This window comes from Lepus europaeus, chromosome X (genome assembly GCF_033115175.1).
Source record: "Lepus europaeus isolate LE1 chromosome X, mLepTim1.pri, whole genome shotgun sequence".
Classification (NCBI taxonomy): Eukaryota; Metazoa; Chordata; class Mammalia; order Lagomorpha; family Leporidae; genus Lepus; species Lepus europaeus.
Window position 1 is genome coordinate 111,945,766 of NC_084850.1, and position 22,101 is coordinate 111,967,866.

The following is a 22,101-nucleotide window of genomic DNA, read 5'->3' on the forward strand; positions in this document are numbered from 1 at the left end:
GGGCTCAGGATGGAGCCCACTCAACCCTGAAAGGGGAGTCAGGGCTATTCAAGAAAGGGATCCCCGGACCTTGAGCACCCAGACTGTGCCCTGGAAGTGAGGTGAACTTTCCACTGGGAGCTGCATCAGTGAGGCTAGGCCAATGACATGTTGCCTAAGCCCAAAAAGCAGTACAGATGCTTCATACATATCCCTGCTCCCCCACAAGCTCCTTCAAGATATAATTGCCATTATACATATTTAGTAACTTTATATACATTTAAGGAAAATCAATGTTTTCTCCTCTAATAAAGCTCAAATCAATCAAGTACTTGTAATGACCATACACAGGGCATCTTCAATACTTGAAATCAACAGTTGAATGTTTTGTGAGGAGCTCAGGAGTGCAAACATTCAAAATAGTGACTGCAATGATATGTGAATCCATTATCTAGGGAATAACAACAAAACAAAGAATACTGTGTACATTGTTAAGAAACCATGCAATAATGTGTGGAAAACTACAAAAGTGGTTGCAGAAAAATCATCAGGAAAACTCACAACCAGGACCAGTCTGTCAGCAATAGAAAACAAAATGGTCTCCACTTGAGAGGTAAACTCCTTTGACAGAAAGACTTGCTCAAACCTTTTAAAATTTGGTTCAAAACGCCATTAAAATGTAGTTGGGGAGAGTTCTCATACAATTGTAAATAGATCTGGGATTATTTAGATCTGGGATTATTATTATCATCATTATTTACAAAGACAAACTTTCCATTTATTTTATAATCATAAGCTTAACCCTCCACTAAGTAAATAATTCAACAAATAGTAAGAATGAAAAAACCACTATTCCTCCACAGTAGCGATGAGGACTGTAAACAATAATCAAAACCCTAAATGCCAATTTCTCTCATAAATGTTACATTTTTTGCATCCTATAGTTATCACAGATCAGGGAGAACACGTGCTATTTGTCTTTATTTAATAAACCATTACTGGATTTGGCATTGCAGTGCAGAGGATTAAGCTTCCGTCTGTGACATCGGCATCCCATCTGAGTACTGGTTCAAGTCCAAGCTGCTTCACTTTTCATCCAGCTCCCTGAAAATGTGCCCTGGAAAGCAGCAGAAGATGTTCTAAGTGTTTGGACCCCTGCCACCCATGTGGGAGACCCAGATGGCATTTCAGGCTCCTGGCTTTGGCCTGGCACCCTGGCCATCACAGCCACTTGGGGGCTGAACCAGTGGAATAAAGATCTCTCTTTCTCTCTCTCTCTCTCTCTCCCACTCCCCACCCCCTCCCTCTCCCTCTCCTTCTCTCTCTTCCTTCCTCTGTAACTCTGCCTTTCAAATAAATAAAATAAATGTATTTTTAGAAACCATTAGTAATTTATGATGCCAGAAAACTGGCCATCCTTCCAAGTGATTTATGTTTCAAAATGCAAACTCATTTAATGAATTTATTTAAGGAATAATATAACATTGGCAAAGTTATGACTTGATTTCAGTGGATAGCAATAGAAGAAGAGTGGAAAAATCACTGGATGTGAGCCTTCCAAGTGATTTATGTTTCAAAATGCAAACTTATTTAATGAATTTATTTAAGGAATACTATAACATTGGCAAAGTTACGACTTGATTTCAGTGGATAGCAATAGAAGAAGAGTGGAAAAATCACTGGATGTGAGCCTTCCAAGTGATTTATGTTTCAAAATGCAAACTTATTTAATGAATTTATTTAAGGAATACTATAACATTGGCAAAGTTACGACTTGATTTCAGTGGATAGCAATAGAAGAAGAGTGGAAAAATCACTGGATGTGAGCCTTCCAAGTGATTTATGTTTCAAAATGCAAACTTATTTAATGAATTTATTTAAGGAATACTATAACATTGGCAAAGTTACGACTTGATTTCAGTGGATAGCAATAGAAGAAGAGTGGAAAAATCACTGGATGTGAGCCTTCCAAGTGATTTATGTTTCAAAATGCAAACTTATTTAATGAATTTATTTAAGGAATACTATAACATTGGCAAAGTTACGACTTGATTTCAGTGGATAGCAATAGAAGAAGAGTGGAAAAATCACTGGATGTGAGCCTTCCAAGTGATTTATGTTTCAAAATGCAAACTTATTTAATGAATTTATTTAAGGAATACTATAACATTGGCAAAGTTACGACTTGATTTCAGTGGATAGCAATAGAAGAAGAGTGGAAAAATCACTGGATGTGAGCCTTCCAAGTGATTTATGTTTCAAAATGCAAACTTATTTAATGAATTTATTTAAGGAATACTATAACATTGGCAAAGTTACGACTTGATTTCAGTGGATAGCAATAGAAGAAGAGTGGAAAAATCACTGGATGTGAACCTTCAGCTTGATTTGTGTGTGTCCATGGCTTAGGGCCCAGGTTGAGCAATTTCAGTTCTGACAGGTCAGAGAAGAACTCTGAGCTTTCTGTGAGCTTATTTTTTTTGTAAAGATTTATTTTATTTGAAAGACAGAGTTACAGAGAGAAGTAGAGACAGAGAGACAGGTCTTCCACTAGCTGTTTCACTCCCCAGACGACTGTATTGGCCAGAGCTGAGCTGATCCATAGCCAGGAGCCAGGAGCTTCCCTCAGGTCTCCCACATGGATGCAGTGGCCCAAGAACTTGGTCCATCTTCTACTGTGTTCCCAGACCATAGCAGAGAACTGGATCAGAAGTGGAGCAGCCAGGATATGAACTGGAGCCCATAAGGATGCTGGCACTGCAAGCTGAGGCCTTAACCCGCTGCCCCACAACGTCCGCCCTTTTGTGGACTTATATCTCCTTTCCTGACAGTGGCAGTGAGAAGATGCACAAGGAACAACCACTGGACCCTAGTGAGGGTGGAACCACAGAAGATCTCTGCCTCTGTGTCCCTGGCAGTGGTCAGACACACACACAGAGACATCTACATAGAGCCACACATAGCTGTGTCCATGTGTCACATCAGTCTACAAGCAGCCACATCTAATTGTGCCCCAAGTTACTTATACGGGTTTACAGACAGCAGTGGCCTGGAGCCAGTTACATAACAGACTCATGAGCAGCGAGCCAAGCAAGTTGGCCTATGGTTACCATGACATTGGTTGCCATAGAGGCACACGCATAAGGAGGCATAATAGCACCAGAACTTGTTAACTTCACCTTCCCAACCCTCCACCCCTTCAAGTTTTCCTGCTTCTCAATCAACATGTACATTATCTTCCATAAAGGTGCCTGTGTGAGGAGTATACATTGGGTTTGAAATGTTACATCCAAAGGCCACAACAATACAAGTTACAGCAAGAAACTACAGCAAACTAGGGACTACACTAACCTTGATTGTGTTTTGTTATATCACTCCCAGACTAAAGTCTTGGCATGAGTTCAAGTGTGATTTCATAACCACATCCAATGTGGTCAGTGGCTGGGACTACCTTCCAAGGCAGCCCAGCTGCGAAGCTGATAAGTAACTTGGTGTTTACGCAACAAGTCAAATCTGTTGACCACTGTTGCAAAGATGTTCATTCCACCAGGATGCTTGTAGCCATCGGGCTGTATTCATCTGACTGGGACAAAAGTCCAAGAAAGTCTATTTGTCATCTCAGAGTGGTGACTCCAGATGACTCAGCAAAATGGAAATAACTGCCTTCAAATCTGTAAGGGAGCCACAGATTAATATTGCATTATATTAGATAATGATGTAATGTGGCACTGTGTCATTGTTGCGAGGCTGAGTGAACAGAGGCACCAACTGTTTGGGGTTTAACCCCAAGCACAGGACCGTCCACCACTATACCCCACAATTGGGTGGACTCAAAGCCTTGAATAATACTGAAGGCTCAGCACTATCCTCACCACCAGACCACTCAACCATTACAACTGCCAGGTTGCCTCTGGTGCTGCATGGAGCTCAAAGGGTGATGGCCCTCTTTCCGGAGCACGGATGGGATTTTCTTTTGTCCCCACCTCCCTTCAGCTGTGCTGTCTTCTCTTTGTCTCTCACCAGCTATTCTTGGGCCCCAGCAGTTTAGCATCGCCCTCAGCCTCACTGTGTGCTTTCTGGGCTTTGGATTTTATCTCTCAGGGAGTCCCAGCCCATTGCTTCTTGAAGAATGGAGGGTCTGGGCTCTCCGCCCTGCAGACACTCTAATGGTATGCCCTGCTGCTTTTCCTATCAGAGTGCTCAGCTTCCCTGCGGCCTTAGGCCTTTCCCTGGTCTGTTCATGCCATCGCCATTGCAGCCACAGTTCACTCCCCACCATAGGAAAGAGTATGGACCAGCTGATGCGCACTTTGTCTACAACCCCAGACTCCCAGTTGGCACTGCCATGGCAGTCCCCGGGGGGCATGTTCAGCCCTGTGCCCAGTGCCAGGGGTAGGCTGGTCGACAGCACTTGTGTAGCGGAGCAGCATTGCACTGCCAGGCAGAGACCATTCTGTAAGCCTGGGTATTTAATCTTGGGTATCTTAAAGGGGCCATGCCATGGATCCCATCGCAGGGACAGGGTCAATAGGGTCTGTGGAGGATGGGATATACATCCCTGCCACCCACAAATTCTTCAAGGGGCCTGGAACTTACAACCAATGGTAGTGGGATCGCTGCTGTAGCTGCTGCTGTGTTCTTCCCACCCTTTCCCTAGAAAGGGAGCATGTGGAGTGCAAGGCCTCGGGCTGGAGGTCATCCTGGCTACTCTCAGTGTTGCTGTCTTTTTCCATTTCTGCCTTGAGGTGCATTGCAAGCTCTGCTTTTCAGATCTCTTCCTGCAACTCATCTTTCTCCTCTACCCAGAGAGCAGTGAGAAGGACCCACCCCATGGCATCAGCCATTGTCTAGGAATCCTTCTGAGCTATTTTTGACTTCTCTAAGGCAGCCCGCAGGCTCTATTCCTGTGTCTCAGCCTGTGGCATTGCTTCCTGTCCACAAGGCAGCTGGGAAGACCCATCCTGCTGCAAGGGATGACAGGCACCCAACCTAGGGCAGAAACTTGCAAGTAAGTGTTTTATTTGGGATGAGAGGAGGCAGGGATCATTTAGACTGCTGGAAAATGGATAGGGCCTAGAAGAGAATAGGCAGTATGTATATGGGAGAAGGAAGAAGTGACCCAAGTTGAATCCTGGTCGGGGTGCATGGGACAAAGGAAATTAGGATGTGCATTGATGGAAGGTGCAATTGGGTTATGGGAGGAACTGTTGGCAAGTGTTTGTTTGGAGAGAATAACATGGGTAGGAGACATCTCAGCAGGATGTACAAAGCTGGAGTGTAGAGCAAGTCTAAGAGAAGACTCAGCACTGCATCCATAAGTGGAGGAGGATACTGCTGCCTAGCAGAAGCACCCAGGGAAGTTCACCAGTGGAGGTTTGAGGCAGTTAAAGGGAGAATTCAGCAGGAGGTGCATGGCTGGAATGTACAGTGAATGTAGCAGACAATTTGAGAGGAAATGCATGCATGAGTCGGGCTGCCACTGTGGGGAGCAGGGACTCAACAGGAGATGAAAAGATGAAGAGGGTAGCCAGTCAAGGGGAGAGTCTCACAGGAGGTACATGGCGAGAGTGAACAGCAAGCCTAGGGAAGGACTGTCCGGGGGTTCAGGGATGGGGAGAAGGCTCAGTGTAGGAGAAAACCTGGAAGGTGGTATATGAGTTCCATGTGCATCCAGCTTAGGGCAGGCTAAAGGAAATGCATTGATGAAGCGTAACGGTAACGTAGATGGGGGGGTATGGCAGAAAGTCCATGAATTCATCCTATGAAAAGCCCAGAGAGGACCCAGAAGGAACATCATGGTACATAACATAGAACACTGGGGTGGGTGTGGTAAGTGAGGCATGGGTGGTGAGCTGAGCCATGAGAAAATGGCAGCAGACACACGGTCTGATGGGACAGGTACAAGAATGGAAACTGAGAGTTGGTATTTAGGGTCCTCTTCAGGGATCTGACTTTGCCCCAACATTGGAGTGAGTGACCGCATTTTGTTGAGCAGTGTATATACCAGTACAGTATTGTGGAACTCGAGTGACAAATGTGAGTTGCATGCTAGTCATGTGAAGTGGGATCACATACTAGTTCACAGTTAAATTCAGCAACATCACAATAACGGCAAAACCAGAAAGTGCTGGCCCACACCAAAGGTAGTGTGAGAAGTATTCCACTGTACTACTTCATTAAATGTGAAGAGTGACTATCTGAAAATTGTGGGTGGAAATTAATTCATGGTGAAAGCAATAAACTCAAGCATCTGTAGTAGTTTTGGAAGTTCCTATAAATAAGTAAAGGCAATCAGACATGAAGCACAATCAAAAGGGATGAGGACAGTGGCAAACCAGAGATGTTGGTCTTTTTTAAAAGAATATTTTCATTTTATTTGGAGGATAAGGTGACAGAGAAATAGAGATCTTCCATCCTCTGGCTGACTCCACTAAATGCCCATGATTGCTAGGGCCATGTCAAGATCCAGGAACTCAATCCATGGCTCCTTTATGGATGGCAGGGACCCAGGTATTTGAGCTATCAGCTGTCGCCTCGCAGATGCACTGGGATTGGAAGTGTAGCAAGCACTCAAACTTGGGTATTCTGATGTGGGATGCAGATATTCTGAGGGGCATAGTAAACACTTAGTCAGTATTTTGGTCTCAATGAGAAAACATCGTGTCATCCTGAGCTGTCACTATGCCTATGCCCATATAGTTAATTTATCAAGAAAAGAAAGAAATCTACGTATTCAGTAAAAATCCTGGATTTTTAAATGTCACCCACTCATTGATTTTCTTTAAAATGTCTACATAGGTCTGGCAAACATGTGTGATATCCAGATTAGGTGTGTGAGCTATTGTTTTGTAATCTGTGCATTAGAAAATAATGTATTTATGGGGAGCAAAAGGACTCCTCGTTCCACAGTCCTATTTTAGGCTCTACCAGCCCTTTCTAAAGAGTTGGACTGTCTCCCTCTTTCCATTCAGCAAGATCTCTCTCATGCGAGGGAGGGTGAACCTGGGCTTTCAAAATGCCTCTCTTCTCAAAGGATTCTGGTTGTGAGAGAACAGCCTAGTGGTCAGGCATCTCATTCATGCCAACACTGCCTGACTTTATCTTCCAAATTACCTGTTGGGCTCATTTCTTCTCACACATATTTTCTGCTGTGGTGACCTGTGCTGGAACTGGCCCACCCTGGCAGAGTTTGTGATCACAGACCTGGCTGGAAGCCACGCCCTCCTCAGCCTCTGTCCTTGCTCACTTGGGTCTTAGCTTCCCCTCTGCCATTAGAACTCAGATCATCAATGTGGCTCAGCCCAGAGGGCCCAGACTGAAGGGAATCCTTCCTCACAATCCCCCCCTCCACTCCACCTAAGTGTGGGTGGATAACGCCTTCCAAGGCCTGCGATTCTCTCTCTGCATCTTGAGTTTAGCAGATTGTTCAGAGTGCTGGATGCTTGGCTAGTTATGGCCCTATATCCCTGTGAATACCACAAGGACAGATGAACCTAATGGTTAAAGTAACAGCAGTGTCTCTGCTGATCCACCCATGCTCTCTGATGCTGCAGAGGGCTCGGCCACGGGGCCTTATTTAGCTCAACTTTTGAATCCACTTCAGGTCTCAGAGTCTGAAAGAGGTGAGGAAGCCTGGTTTCATACAGGAGTCACCATGACCATATGTGCTGACAATTGCATGGGCTGTATGGTGACCATCTGAGCACACAAGAACTCCTTATTTGACAAGGTTCACCAACCTATTCGGGATTCTCACATGATGTAATAATACCTTGGATATGTCTTCTTGATTGACAGGTTTATAAGCAAACTAAATGGTTTTTCAGCATCAGAGAATATGGAAGCAACCTGTCAGGATGTGAGCATCGTTGTTAATTCCCCGTCGTTTCCCATCCTAGAGGCACTCAGTTTTCATTGAAGGATGCTGCAATATGTGTCCTCATGTCCAGGGAACACAGATGCTTCACTTCTGAGAGAGGAGGGGTGCAGTGCACCTGCCAGCATGGGGTCACTGGTACCTGTAGTTTCTGGGAGAGCCCTGATTGCTCCTCAGATGAACAGGGGAGGAGCTTCGGTAAGGCTGGGAGTGTTGAGTGTAGGAATCACAAATGTGTGGTAGAAACCTTAACAATGAGGGCCAGGGTTGCCCAATTTATACACCAGGAAACCTGCATAGGGGAAGAGGTGAAGGCCCAGGACCACGCGGCCAGAAAGTGGGATCTCGAATGCAGGTCCTCTGACCCACTGTGGGGGGCAATGGAGCAGGCTCTGCCCAGCCCCGTGTGGAAGACCAAAGGCAGCAGAGGGTGGCCACCAAGGATGCAAGGAACAGTGGAAACCTCAAGTGAGGATGGACACACACAGTCAAGGGGTCAGATGGCTACAACACTTGACGTGACAGCGATCTGTAACTTGAAACAGCCTATGAGAGTGTTTCCGACCATTGTGTGCACTTTGAGTCCATCAGCAGGGACAGAGTGGACACTTCCTTCTCCAAGCAGGTAGTCAGCCCCTGGTTAGTCAATCATCTGTGACATCCATGCTCAGAGACAGGTTAGGTGTCTCATCTGAGAATTAGTTATGTTTAAGGCCGGCGCCGTGGCTCAACAGGCTAATCCTCTGCCTTGCGGCGCCAGCACACTGGGTTCTAGTCCCGGTCGGGGCGCCGGATTCTGTCCTGGTTGCTCCTCTTCCAGGCCTGCTCTCTGCTATGGCCCGGGAGTGCAGTGGAGGATGGCCCAAGTCCTTGGGACCTGCACCCCATGGGAGACCAGGAGAAGCACCTGGCTCCTGCCTTCGGATCAGCGCGGCGCGTGGCGGCCATTGGAGGGTGAACCAACGACAAAAGGAAGACCTTTCTCTCTGTCTCTCTCTCTCACAGTCCACTCTGCCTGTCAAAAAAAAAAAAAAAAGAATTAGTTATGTTTATAGTATAGAAATTCTTCATTTCAATTAAGAACTGATTGAACTACACATCTTAGGCAGAGAAAGCTTTTACATATGATTACTATTTGATTTATCAGAGTTCATAAGAGGGCGGAAGGATAGAGTCCACAAAGCATAGAAACACTAGCTAGTAATCCCGTCCCTAACTCCTTTTGGAATGAGGCAGGGCATCAATAAATAATAAATGGAATCAAGCTGAACATAACCCCTGCTTTGTCTATTTCCTGTGGTTTCTCCATACTCTTTTTCTTCATGGGAAGCCCCTGTCCCATGAAGCTCACGTCAACCAGTGTGCCACCCTTCCGCCCGACACCCCTTGCCTTCACCCTCTGACTTTGGCCTCCTCCATCACGAGGGAAGTCTGCACCACTTCTGGCCTCCAGCTCCGTCTCGGTTCCCAACATCACGCAGTGTGTTCCACAGACCAGGGGGCCCCAGGCCAGCTTCCTGGCCTCCCACCACCTTCCTTGCTCAGAACCAGCGAGGAAGTTCCCTCTGCCCTCCACCCCAGCCAGCCAGATCCTCCCACCAGGGCCACAGTTGTAGGCCCATGGGCACCACTGGAACGGCTTGTCTGAAATCCCCGACTCCAAGTCCCCTCCCGACCGCCCCTTCCACCCTCCGGGTGTTTCACAGGCACCCGTGCTCCGAGTGACAGAAAGAGGACTTCAGAATCCGTGGAATCAACTGAACACTTTATTGGCACGCGCTGACGGCTGCCTCCTCCATGGGAGTCTGGGGGCTGGGCAAGGCCCCGGGTGCAGTGCAGCCAGGCGCTGGCCTCAGGCCTCACTCTTTCTCCTCGGGTTGGGCCACTTCCTCATCCCGGGGCTCGGGGTCCTCCTCTAACAGGTCCCTGAGGTGCTCGCTGTTTTCGATCGCCTTCTTCACGTGTTCCGGGGTGATGCGTACCCTGCTGTTCTTGTGGGCCTCCTCGCCAGCCAGCTCCAGGATGTTGGACGTCAGGTACTCGAGGACACCAGCCAGGAACACCGGCGTGGAGGAGCTCAGGCGCTGCGCGTAGCGGTCCTGGCGCAGGTGGCGGTCCACGCGGCTCACGGGGAACTGCAGCTCGGCTTTGGTAGAGCGGGAGACGTTCGGCTTCCTGCGCTTGCCGGCTTTCTTGCTGGGTTTCTTACTGGGTTTCTTCCCGGGCATGATGGTTGCTGGGGTTGGGGACCCAATCGGCTCAGCTTGATTTTCCTGCTGGCTTGGGCCTCTCAAGATGCCAGTGCTTAGTCCCGCCCACCGTGTCCCTCATTGGCTAGGGAGCAGCCTTTGTGACGCCTCAGTCCTTGTGACGTCACAGGGGACCAGTGCGCCCTGATGACGCATAGCCTGCAAATGGCTGCGATGGGAGTCTGTTTGCATGAGCCCACCCCCTGCGTTTGAGAAAGTGCTCACTTTTGATCTGACTTTAGCATTCGCCTCCAAAATGATCTCCTGGTGGGAAAATGGCCCTGTCTTCAGGAAACTGGCCCAGGGTGACTGCCTGATGGTAGCCGTAGGTTGCCTTTGAGTTATTTTACATCCCTTTGCAAGTCGCAGGGCACTGACAGACATGAATCACCTCCAGCAAGAGGCCCACTGTGCTCTCTCACAGAGCAACCAAACAAGGTTTTGCCTCTATGTCCATGTTCATTCAATAACACTGATCAGTTGGATTCTCCATGGAACTGGTAATAGTGTGTGCCTCTCTCCTTTGGGATAACTATTGTAACGTGTTCATGCCTGTATCACTGCCATGATGTCATCTTTGTGTAGTTGTCATCGCCTGTTTCACAGGACACACGGATCAGTGTCCACTTGATTCTCCTGTTCTAGAGTGTAAACCGCAGTGAACGTACTACACGCACATTTGAAGCCCGGTTATGTCTTTCTGGCCTCTTCTCTGTGAATCCAATGCATCAAGAGTACTTTCTTGGCTGTTTTAAATTTTTGTTTTCCTCTCTTCAAATTTAGTGGTCCTGTTTTGTTTTGGTCCTTTTACAAGTAATGTACTACCCATGTTTGAGAACCATGGTTAGGAATTTCGTTGTTCTTTTATTTTTCATTTTATTAATGTAAAGTTCATGTAACAAAAAATTATCATTATAATCATGTGTAGTGTACAATTCAGTGACTTTTTAGTGTGTTCCCAATGAAATTGTCATCAATAATAGATTCTTGAATATTTTCATCACCCTAAAATGAAAACCCACACTACAATTTCTTCCCATTGTCTCTGGCAAAAATTCATTTATTTCCTGTATCTCTGGGCTTGCCTGTGCTATACATCTGATTTTTAAAAAAATTTTTGTTTATTTGAGAGAAAAAGTTACAGACTGATAGAGGGAGAGATAGAGAGACAGTTCTTGCATCCGCTGGTTTACTCCCTAAATGTCTGTAATGGCCAGCGCTGGGTCGATCTGAAGCAAGGACCCAGGAGCTTCTTCTTTGTCTCCCACATGGATGCAGAGGCCCATGCCCTTTGGCCATCTTCTCTTGTTTTCCCATGGCACAGCAGAGAGCTGGATTGGAAGAGGAGCAGGTGGAACTTGAACCGTCGCCTATACGGGATGCTGCAATTTTGGCAGAAGATTAACCTATTCTGTCACAGCGCCAGCTTTTAGACATCTAATATTAAATGGATTGCAACATACATGGCCTTTTGTGTCTGCTTTCATTTAGCTTAATGCTTTCAGGGTTCAATCACATTCTTGTGTGTATTGGTACTTTTTCCTTTTTAATGGTTATAAAGGAATCTGTTTTATGGAAATATTCCAATTTATTAATCCATTCTTCAGTTGATGGAAGTTTGAGATTTTCAACATTTTGGCTATTATCATTAACACTACCAGGAGCATTCATGGGCAATCTTTTGTGTGAACACGTGTTTTCAATTTCTTAATGTAAGGAGCAGTTGCTTGATCATGTGGTAAGAATTTGTTTTATGGTCTGTCCATTTGAATATCTCTCTTAAATGCTAGTTTGCAGAGATCTGTTCAGTACTGGGTGAAGAAAACACAGACTCTGGTTTACCACTCCTTTTGCTGGTTTGCCTAATTTGCAGGTCAGTCCTGTGGAAGATCTCTTGGCCTGTGAGAGGAGCATAGCTATTTGGAATCTGTGCTGGGGACATTTTTTAACTCTCTTTTTCCTCTTGTCTCATGGCTGACATTTGTCAAGTTGAAAGGAAAAGGTCTCTGGGTATCTCTGTCTCTGCAAGTCTCTGATGAGGGCACCTTTCCCATCAACCTTGTTACAACTCCCTTAGGTGGCTCAGCATTCACTTATTCATCTCCAGCTGAGTCCTTCTCTAGGCAGAATGGTTCACTCACTCGTTCACTTATTGTTAGCACGTAGGCTAGGCTGGCTGCAGTCTCCAAATGTGCATATCTGCTGTCCATCCCTAGACCACATGATTTCCATACAGGTGCCTGTTGCTATATTCCCCAGAAAACCGCTGAATCATGTCTGCAGCACTTCCTCCCAGATGCTGGTGTGAGTGCACTCTGCATCAGTGCCTCCTGCTGGGCATCCCTTTAGGCAAGGTGCTCCCACTGTGACTATCTCTATTGCTGTGCTCTGTGTGGTCTCTGATGCTCTATCCCTCCAAGATCTCCTGTCTGGACTATCTAGATGGATTCATGGAAAATATACCTTCTCCCAATCCTACTGATAAGTTGTTTGTGCTCTGAGTCAATATGTTTACTGCAGGTTCCTGTCCTCATCTGACTGCATACCGACTTACCTCCTCCCACGTCCTTCCTGACGTCAGATACTCTCTATCGCCATGAATTTTGTCATAGTGTCTCAATGGCTGCCTGCACCCTTGTCTCCTGTCAGTGATCCCCTAGATGGGTTGCACCTTGCACTCGTACACCTCCACCTCATGCTCCTTATGATGCTGCACCCTACCCTCATGGATCACCTGTCATGTCCCCTCCCCCATGCTGAATGTTCCCTCCATCCAGTGACACCTGCTAGTACCTCTCCTGAGCTGGCTGCATCAATGCACATATAATAATCTCCCCTAGGTTGCATGGCCTCTCTGAACATGCAGCTCCTGCCATCAGCTTGTCTGTTCTATGTGTCCTCTCTATCCATGTACCTATCTAAGAGTTCCCCTATGGGCTAGGGATGCTCTCTACACATGACCTTCCTGTCAGACCATAGCTAACCTGGCTGGGCCCTCTGTGTATACATCTCCTGCCCATTCCTTCTCTGGGTGGAAAGCTTTTCTTGCCCGTGCCTCTCCTGATGTCTGCTGTGGAAGGTAGATGCTCTCTCCACCCAGAGCTTCCTGTTTAAGTTGCATTAGGCCATCTGTGCCTTCCACATGTAAATCTCTTGCAAGCTCCCCCTCTAGGCTCTATACTCCCTCTAACTCGTCATTTCCTGCTGCATGAATGAAAATTCCACCATGTGCACTTCTTGTCCATCCCCTAGGCTGACTGCCTGCTGTACTGCGGCACTACCTGCCATACTTTCCTTATTCTGGATCTGTCCTCTACTCATGCAGTTCCTACCATCTCTTCCCCTAGTGTGACTGCATCCTGGATCCATGTGTGCTGCCCAAACATCCCTAAGATGGCCACTACCTGTATCCCTGCATTTCCTGCTGGGTTCTTCTCTGGGAGGCCTGCAAGCTCCATTCATGCATACCCTGCTAGTTCTCCCCATGACTGGAAGTCCCGTGACCCATGTGCTTACTGTTGGGTCATCCTGGGAGCTAGCTTCTCCTGAACCAATCACCTACCTCAATGTCCTTCCTGACACTGAGGATCAGGCTTTGGTCTTGGAGTATTTTATACAGGGCTCAAAGAGCTAGGCCATAAACTCTACATGAATTGTCACAGTGTAATTTGCCTGCTCTTTTCAGGCCCAGACCCATACCTCATGTGCCTTCCCATCAGCGCTCCCTGCTGAGACTTTTCTGTTACTTTAATTGTCACAGTTTGTTAAGTTTCAAGAACTTCCCCTGAAGATTACATCTCTCCCATATCTTTCCACAGCCCCATATTTCCTGATCTCTGCATACAACACCCTGCTTTTTCTCTCCTCTCTGAAATCTTTCTGTTCAAAATTGAGAATCATGTTATTGCGATATCCATTTTAACAAACTTGTTTATTTTTAAAATATGAGATTTTTACTTTTTAGAAAACCTTGACAATATATTACCATGACTCAGATGAAGAACTGACTGCACACTGCACCCCACTGTCTTCACCTCGGTATTAATGCCAGCTTCCAGGACTTTTTAAAAATTACTTATTTTTTATTTTTTATCTGTGTGTGTGTGTGTGTGTTTGTAGGAGAGAGGGAGAGAGAGAGAGCAAGAGCGAGAGTACATCTCCCAACCTCTGGTTCACTCTTTTGGACCAGTTGAAATCCAGGAGCCTGAACCTTAATCTGAATCTCCTAGATGAGTGGCATAATCTTAGGTACGGAAGATATCACCTGCTGCCTCCCAGGGTACACATTAGCAGGAAGCTGGGATGCAGAGTGGAAATGGAACTCAATTCCAAGCACTCTGTTATGGGGTGCAGACCTTTCTAGTGGCAACTTAATTGCCGTTCTTTGTAAACACATCAAAAATATTAATCTTTTTTTTTTATTAAACTTTTATTTAATGAATATAAATTTCCAAAGTATAGCTTATGGGTTACAATGGCTTCCCCCCTCCCATAACTTCCCTCCCGCCCGCTACCCTCCCCTTTCCCGCTCCCTTTCCCCTTCCATTCATGTAAAGATTCATTTTCAATTCTCTTTGTATACAGAAGATCAGTTTAGTATATATTAGGTAAAGATTTCAACTTTTTGCCCATATAGCAACATCAAGTGAAAAAACTACCGTTGGATTACTAATTATAGCATTAAATAGCAATGTACAGCACATTAAAGACAGAGATCCTACAGAATTTTTTTTTTCAAATTAATTAATTTTCTATGCCATTTCCATTTTAACACCAGGTTGTTTTTTTTTTTTTCATTTCCAATTCTCTTTATATACAGAAGATCACTTCAGTATATAATTAGCAAAGACCTCATCAGTCTGCGCCCACGCAGAAACGCAAAGTATAAAAATACCGTTTCAGTACCAGTCATAGCATCACTTGGCTTTAGACGACACATTAGGGACAGATCCCACATGGGGTGTAAGTACACAGTGACTCCTGTTGCTGATTTAACAATTTGACACTCCTGTTCATGGCGTCAGTAATCTCCCTAGGCTCTAGTCATGAGTTGCCAGGGCTATGGAAGCCTTTAGAGTTCGCTGACTTTGATCTTATTCCGATAGGGTCATAGTCAAAGTGGAGGTTCTCTCCTCCCTTCGGAGAAGGGTACCTCCTTCTTTGATGGCCCCGTTCTTTCCACTGGGATCTCACTCACAGAGATCATTCATTTAGGTGTTTTTTTTTTTTTCCATGATATCTTGGCTTTCCATGCCTGCTATACTCTCATGGGCTCTTCAGCCAGATCTGAATGCCTTGAGGGCTGATTCTGAGGCCAGAGTGTTGTTTAGGACATCTGCCATCCTATGAGTCTGCTGTGTATCCCACTTCCCATGTTGGATCTTTCTCTCCCTTTTTGATTCTATCAGTTAGTATTAGCAGATACTTGTCTTGTTTGTGTGATCTCTTTGAGTCTTAGACCTATCAGAGCTATCAATAGTGAGCTGAAATTGGTCACTTGGACTAATGCGATGGCATTGGTACATGCCATCTTGATGAAATTGTGTTGGAATCCCCTGGCACGTTTCTAACTCCACCATTTGCGGCCAGTCCGATTGAGCATGTTCCAAATTGTTCATCTCCTCCCTCTCTTTTTCCACTCTTAGATTTAACAGGGATCACTTTTCAGTTAAAATTTAAACACCTAAGAATAATTGTGTGTTAATTACTGAGTTCAACCAATAGTACTAGAACAACAACAATAACAACAAATACTAAAATGGATAAAGTATTACATTGTACATCTAAAGTCAGGACAGGAGCTGATCAGTTCATTGTTGCTTATAGTGTCCATTTCACTTAACAGGTTTCCCCTTTGGCACTCAGTTGTCACCGATCAGGGAAAACAAATGATATTTTTCTCTTTGGGTCTGGCTTAACTCACTCAGCATGATGTTTTCCAGATTGCTCCATCTTGTTGCAAATGACTGGGTTTCATTGTTTCTTACTGCTGTATAGTATTCTATGGAGTACATGTCCCATAATTTCTTTATCCAGTCTACTGTTGATGGGCATTTGGGTTGGTTCCAGGTCTTAGCTATTGTGAATTGAGCTGCAATAAACATTAATGTGCAGATGGCTTTTTTATTAGCCAAATTAATTTCCTTTGGGTAAATTCCAAGGAGTGGGATGGCTGGGTTGTATGGTAGGGTTATGTTCAGGTTTCTGAGGAATCTCCAGACAGACTTCCATAGTGGCTTAACCAGTTTGCATTCCCACCAACAGTGGGTTAGTGTCCCTTTTTCCCCACATCCTCTCCAGCATCTGTTGTTGGTAGATTTCTGAATGTGAGCCATTCTCACCGGGGTGAGATGGAACCTCATTGTGGTTTTGATTTGCATTTCTCTGATTGCTAGTGATCTTGAACATTTTTTCATGTGTCTGTTGGCCATTTGTATTTCCTCTTTCGAAAAATGTCTATTGAGGTCTTTGGCCCATCTCTTAAGTGGGTTGTTTGTTTTGTTGTTGTGGATTTTCTTGATTTCTTTGTAGATTCTGGTTATCAATCCTTTATCTGTAGTATAGTTTGCGAATATTTTTTCCCATTCTGTTGGTTGCCTCTTCACTTTCCTGACTGTTTCTTTTGAAGTACAGAAACTTCTCAATTTGATGCAATCCCAAATGTTAATTTTGGTTTTGACTGCCTGTGCTGTTGGAGTATTTTCCAGGAAGTCTTTGCCTGTGCCTATATCTTGCAGGGTTTCTCCAATGCTCTCTAATAATTTGATGGTTTCGGGTCGTAGATTTAAGTCTTTAATCCATGTTGAGTGGATTTTTGTGTAAGGTGATAGGTATGGGTCTTGCTTCAAGCTTCTGCACGTGGAAATCCAATTTTCCCAGCACCATTTATTGAATAGACTGTCCTTATTCCAGGGATTAGATTTGGATCTTTGGTCAAATATAAGTTGGCTGTAGATGTTTGGATTGATTTCTGGTGTTTCTATTCTGTTCCATTGGTCTATCCATCTGTTTCTGTACCAGTACCATGCTGTTTTGATAACAACTGCCCTGTAGTATGTCCTAAAATCAGGTATTGTGATGCCTCCGGCTTTGTTTTTGTTGTACAGGATTGCTTTGGCTATTCGAGGTCTTCTGTGTCTCCATATGAATTTCAGCATCGTTTTTTCTAGATCTGAGAAGAAGGTCTTCGGGATCTTAATGGGTATTGCATTGAATGTATAAATTGCTTTTGGGAGAATAGACATTTTGATGATATTGATTCTTCCAATCCATGAGCATGGAAGATTTCTCCATTTTTTGGTATCCTCTTCTATTTCTTTCTTTAAGGTTTTGTAGTTTTCATCGTAGAGATCCTTAACGTCTTTGGTTAAGTTTATTCCAAGGTATTTGATTGTTTTTGTAGCTATTGTGAATGGGATTGATTTTAGAAGTTCTTCCTCAGCCGCGGCATTGTCTGTATATACAAAGGCTGTTGATTTTTGTGCATTGATTTTATATCCTGCTACTTTGCCAAACTCTTCGATGAGTTCCAGCAGTCTCTTAGTAGAGTTCTTTGGGTCCCCTAAATAAAGAATCATATCATCTGCAAAGAGGGATAGTTTGAGTTCGTCCTTCCCGATTTGTATCCCTTTAATTTCTTTTTCTTGCCTAATAGCTCTGGCCAAAACTTCCAGAACTATATTGAATAGCAGTGGTGAGAGAGGGCATCCCTGTCTGGTACCAGATTTCAGTGGAAATGTTTCCAATTTTTCCCCATTCAATAGGATGTTGGCCGTGGGTTTTTCATATATTGCTTTGATTGTATTAAGGAATGTTCCTTCCATACCCGGTTTGCTTAGAGTTTTCATCATGAAAGGGTGTTGTATTTTATCAAATGCTTTCTCTGCATCTATTGAGAGAATCATATGGTTTTTCTTCTGCAGTCTGTTAATGTAGTGTATTACGTTGATTGTTTTGCGAATGTTGAACCATCCCTGCATACCGGGGATGAATCCCACTTGGTCTGGGTGGATGATCTTTCTGATGTGTTGTTGCATTCTATTGGCCAGAATTTTATTGAGGATTTTTGCATCTATGTTCATCAGGGATATTGGTCTGTAATTCTCTTTCAATGTTGCGTCTCTTTCTGGCTTAGGAATTAAGGTGATGGTGGCTTCATAGAAAGAATTTGGGAGGATTCCCTCTTTTTCGATTGCTCTGAATAGTTTGAGAAGAATTGGAGTTAGTTCTTCTCTAAATATCTGGTAGAACTCAGCAGTGAATCCATCTGGCCCTGGGCTTTTCTTTGTTGGGAGGGCCTTTATTACTGTTTCAATTTCTGTGTCAGTTATTGGTCTGTTTAGGTTTTCTATGTCTTCCTGGCTCAATTTAGGGAGGTTGTATGTGTCCAAGAATCTGTCCATTTCTGATAGATTTCCCTGTTTGCTGGCATACAAGTCCTTGTAGTAATTTCTGATGATTCTTTTTATTTCTGTGGCGTCTGTTGTTACGTTTCCCATTTCATCTCTGATCCTATTGATTTGGGTCTTTTCTCTTCTTTTTTTAGTTAGTTGGGCCAATGGGGTGTCAATTTTGTTTATTTTTTCAAAAAACCAGCTCCTCGTTTGGCTGATTTTTTGTAATGTTTTTTTTGGATTCAATCCTGTTGATTTCTTCTCTGATTTTAATTATTTCTCTTCTCCTACTGGGTTTGGGTTTGGCTTGCTGCAGATTTTCTAGATCCTTGAGGTGACTTGAAAGCTCATCTATTTGGTGCCTTTCCAATTTCTTGATGTAGGCACCTATTGATATAAACTTTCCTCTTAACACTGCTTTTGTTGTATCCCATAGGTTTTGGTATGTTGTGCTGTTATCCTCATTTACTTCCAGAAAATTTTTGATTTCTCTTTTAATTTCTTCTATGACCCATTGTTCATTCAGGAGCATGTTGTTCAATCTCCATGTGTTTGCACGTGCTCTAGGGATTCCTGAGTTGCCAATTTCCAATTTCATTCCTTTGTGGTCTGAGAAGCTGCATGGTATGATTCTAATTCTTTTGAATTTGCTGAGACTTGCTTTATGGCCTAGTATGTGGTCAATCCTAGAGAGGGTTCCATGTACTGCTGAGAAGAATGTAAAGTCCTTAGATGTAGGATGAAATGTTCTGTAGATATCTGTTAGATCCATTTGGGCTATAGTGTCATTTAAATCTACTGTCTCCTTGTTGATCTTCTGTCCTGTTGATCTGTCTATCTCTGAGAGTGGAGTATTGAAGTCCCCCAGTACTATTGTATTGGGGTCTAAGTCTCCCTTTAAGTCCCTTAACAAGTCTTTTAAATAAGCTGGTGCCCTATAATTAGGTGCATATATGTTGATAATCGTTTTATCTTCCTGTTGAATGGATCCCTTAATCATTATATAGTGCCCCTCTTTGTCTCTCCTAACAGTTTTTGTGGTAAAGTTTATGTTGTCCGATATTAAGATGGCTACGCCCGCTCTCTTTTCATTTCTGTTGGCGTGGTATATCTTTTTCCAGCCTTTCACTCTCAGCTTGTATGGATCATTGTTGGATAGATGGGTTTCTTGTAAGCAGCAAAAGGATTAATCTTGAATCAACATGAAAAGGATGTTTTGATCTTTTTTTGTCTTTCTCATGATTAATACAGCGGACAAACTTCAAGGTATCCAATCCTGGTTTGTAATTCTCAATCAAAAGTATAATACTGATTTTGAATGGAAATCCGTTCCAACTGAGATCTTATCAGACTCGTCCAGGAATGTATAGACATGGATGACATCATGAAACTGGAAACATTCTCAGGTATGCCAGAAGAAGAACATGTCAGGAGGTAGTCAGCTTCTATTCAAGATGCTGAAACAGGAAACCTAAGGTCCCCACATTGGGTTCTTAACCTCACCATTTTTGTTGTCTTTCTTTTTTGCATCCTGCTCTCCTCTTCTAGTCTCTCCAACATCATTCCTACTATCCACCTGATCGTCCACATGGCAGCCACCGCCTTCCAAAATGACTCTCCTTGTCTTCCCACCTCCCTTCATACATACAAGTTGGTGCCCTTCTGATACTTCCTATCTCCTCAAGGATATCAAAACATACAGCACATTTTGATCAAAACCCATGTTGGGCCGGCGCCGCGGCTCAATAGGCTAATCCTCCGCCTAGCGGCGCTGGCACACCGGGTTCTAGTCCCGGTCGGGGCACCGATCCTGTCCCGGTTGCCCCTCTTCCAGGCCAGCTCTCTGCTGTGGCCAGGGAGTGCAGTGGAGGATGGCCCAAGTGCTTGGGCCCTGCACCCCATGGGAGACCAGGATAAACACCTGGCTCTTGCCATCGGATCAGCGCGGTGCGCTGGCCGCAGCGCGCTACCGCGGCGGCCATTGGAGGGTGAACCAACGGCAAAAAAGGAAGACCTTTCTCTCTGTCTCTGTCTCTCACTGTCCACTCTGCCTGTCAAAAATAAAAAAAAAATTAAAAAAAAAACCCATGTTGTGCATTCACTTTCCCTTGGAGTTTACAGCATAGCTACACTTTCTTGTTGTGTTTCAGATAGCAAAAACATTGCTTTAAGTATTATTGAAAAACGAGATTTTCCTCAATGTCCCTCTGAGCTTAATATCTAGATTTCAGAATGAAGCCCCTTCAATATCTATGGTTTTCACAAAAGGGAATCTGTCTTCAACACAACACTACCTGAGCCCCTTTCCTAGCCCTGACTATCTACAATGACTCCTAATTCATCACAAATCCCAATATTCATAATGTTATTGTGAGCAAGCAATACATTCTCCTTGGCTTGTTAAACATCTTTTGCTAATACACAATAATACACAGTATTGGGTATCTATCTCTTTTACACAGCTAATGACATATATATTTCCACTAACAACCTTTACAAAAGTAGAAATAGAAGTCCCTCCCCGTACCTTGAACCTCCTCTTCTCACGGCCAGGTATGTCCTACAACATACAGTGCTTCACACCTAATCCTGAAGGCATCTCAACCTACTACTTCCACAAACAGAGCTCTCAACAACAGTGGCCACCTGACCCCCTTTTGTGCCTAAGATTGTGCACACTTGAGACACAACTCTTCCTCCCCTAGAGAGGATTGTGAATGTAAGACCTCACTGGCCTTGGAAGCATCCCTAGGCAATTAGGGTACCTGGCACATATTCTACAGCAGTCCCATGGTTTTGCACCCTGGGGGCTCATCTGATTGTCCCTGTAGGCTCTTAGTTCTTCCACCAAAAGCAGCATGACAATAAACTGAACAGCTCCATAGGCCTCAGGACTAAAGACCTTTTGTGCAGATCTACTGTCAATTGGCCACATATCAGAAAAGTAAAGAAGTGAGAAATATGGGGAAGGAGGAGAGGGAGTTCCTTGTAATGCTTTATTTATATATTTTTTTCACTATATCCATTGAAACATGGTCTGCTACCAAGTCTCCACAACGTAACTTTTTTAAAACAGTGAAATTGCATCTTATCAACAAGTAGAGGTATACTCAAGGAAGAAAACTCAAAATATAGCAATATATAACCTGTTCACAGTATGGTGTGTGCCCACACAATTCTATCCAAACATGTCCCCACACCCACCACTCCCCCACCCATGCATACTCCCATATATGCTCACAATCACAACCATAACTGTTTTTAAAATTGGTATTATCCATTGAAGTATTTTTACATGTAATATCTCACCATTGTCCAATGTCAATCATTAACCTTAAATCACTCAGCCTGCTCCCTCCCCCAGTACCTAGAGACCCCAGGCGTCCCTCTTCCCAACACATTAATATTGTTCTGCTCGACAAACTGAGACTTTCCCAGACTCTTCTGACCCCTTCTGTTTCCACCTTCTTGATTGAGTCTTCAGCCTAACTCTGCACGTGTTTCTGCGTTCTCTTTCTCCTGCACAGACACACGCATGCATGTGCATGTGTGCACACACACACATTTATCATGCCCCACCTCTTCCTCACTTTGGATACATCCA

General features: G+C 44.3%; 1 protein-coding gene across 1 annotated transcript; it reads right to left on the bottom strand.

Annotated features, from left to right (window-relative positions):
* Positions 1-9,714: 9,714 nt before the first annotated feature.
* Positions 9,715-10,083, bottom strand: LOC133752833 (histone H2A-Bbd type 1-like). The gene has a single exon (XM_062183126.1). The coding sequence runs from the start codon at positions 10,081-10,083 to the stop codon at positions 9,715-9,717; it is 369 nt and encodes a 122-aa protein (XP_062039110.1).
* Positions 10,084-22,101: the final 12,018 nt, after the last annotated feature.

Coding starts and splice junctions, on each gene's coding strand:
- LOC133752833 (XM_062183126.1), bottom strand. CDS start 10,083: ATGCCCGGGAAGAAACCCAGTAAGAAACCCAGCAAGAAAGCCGGCAAG.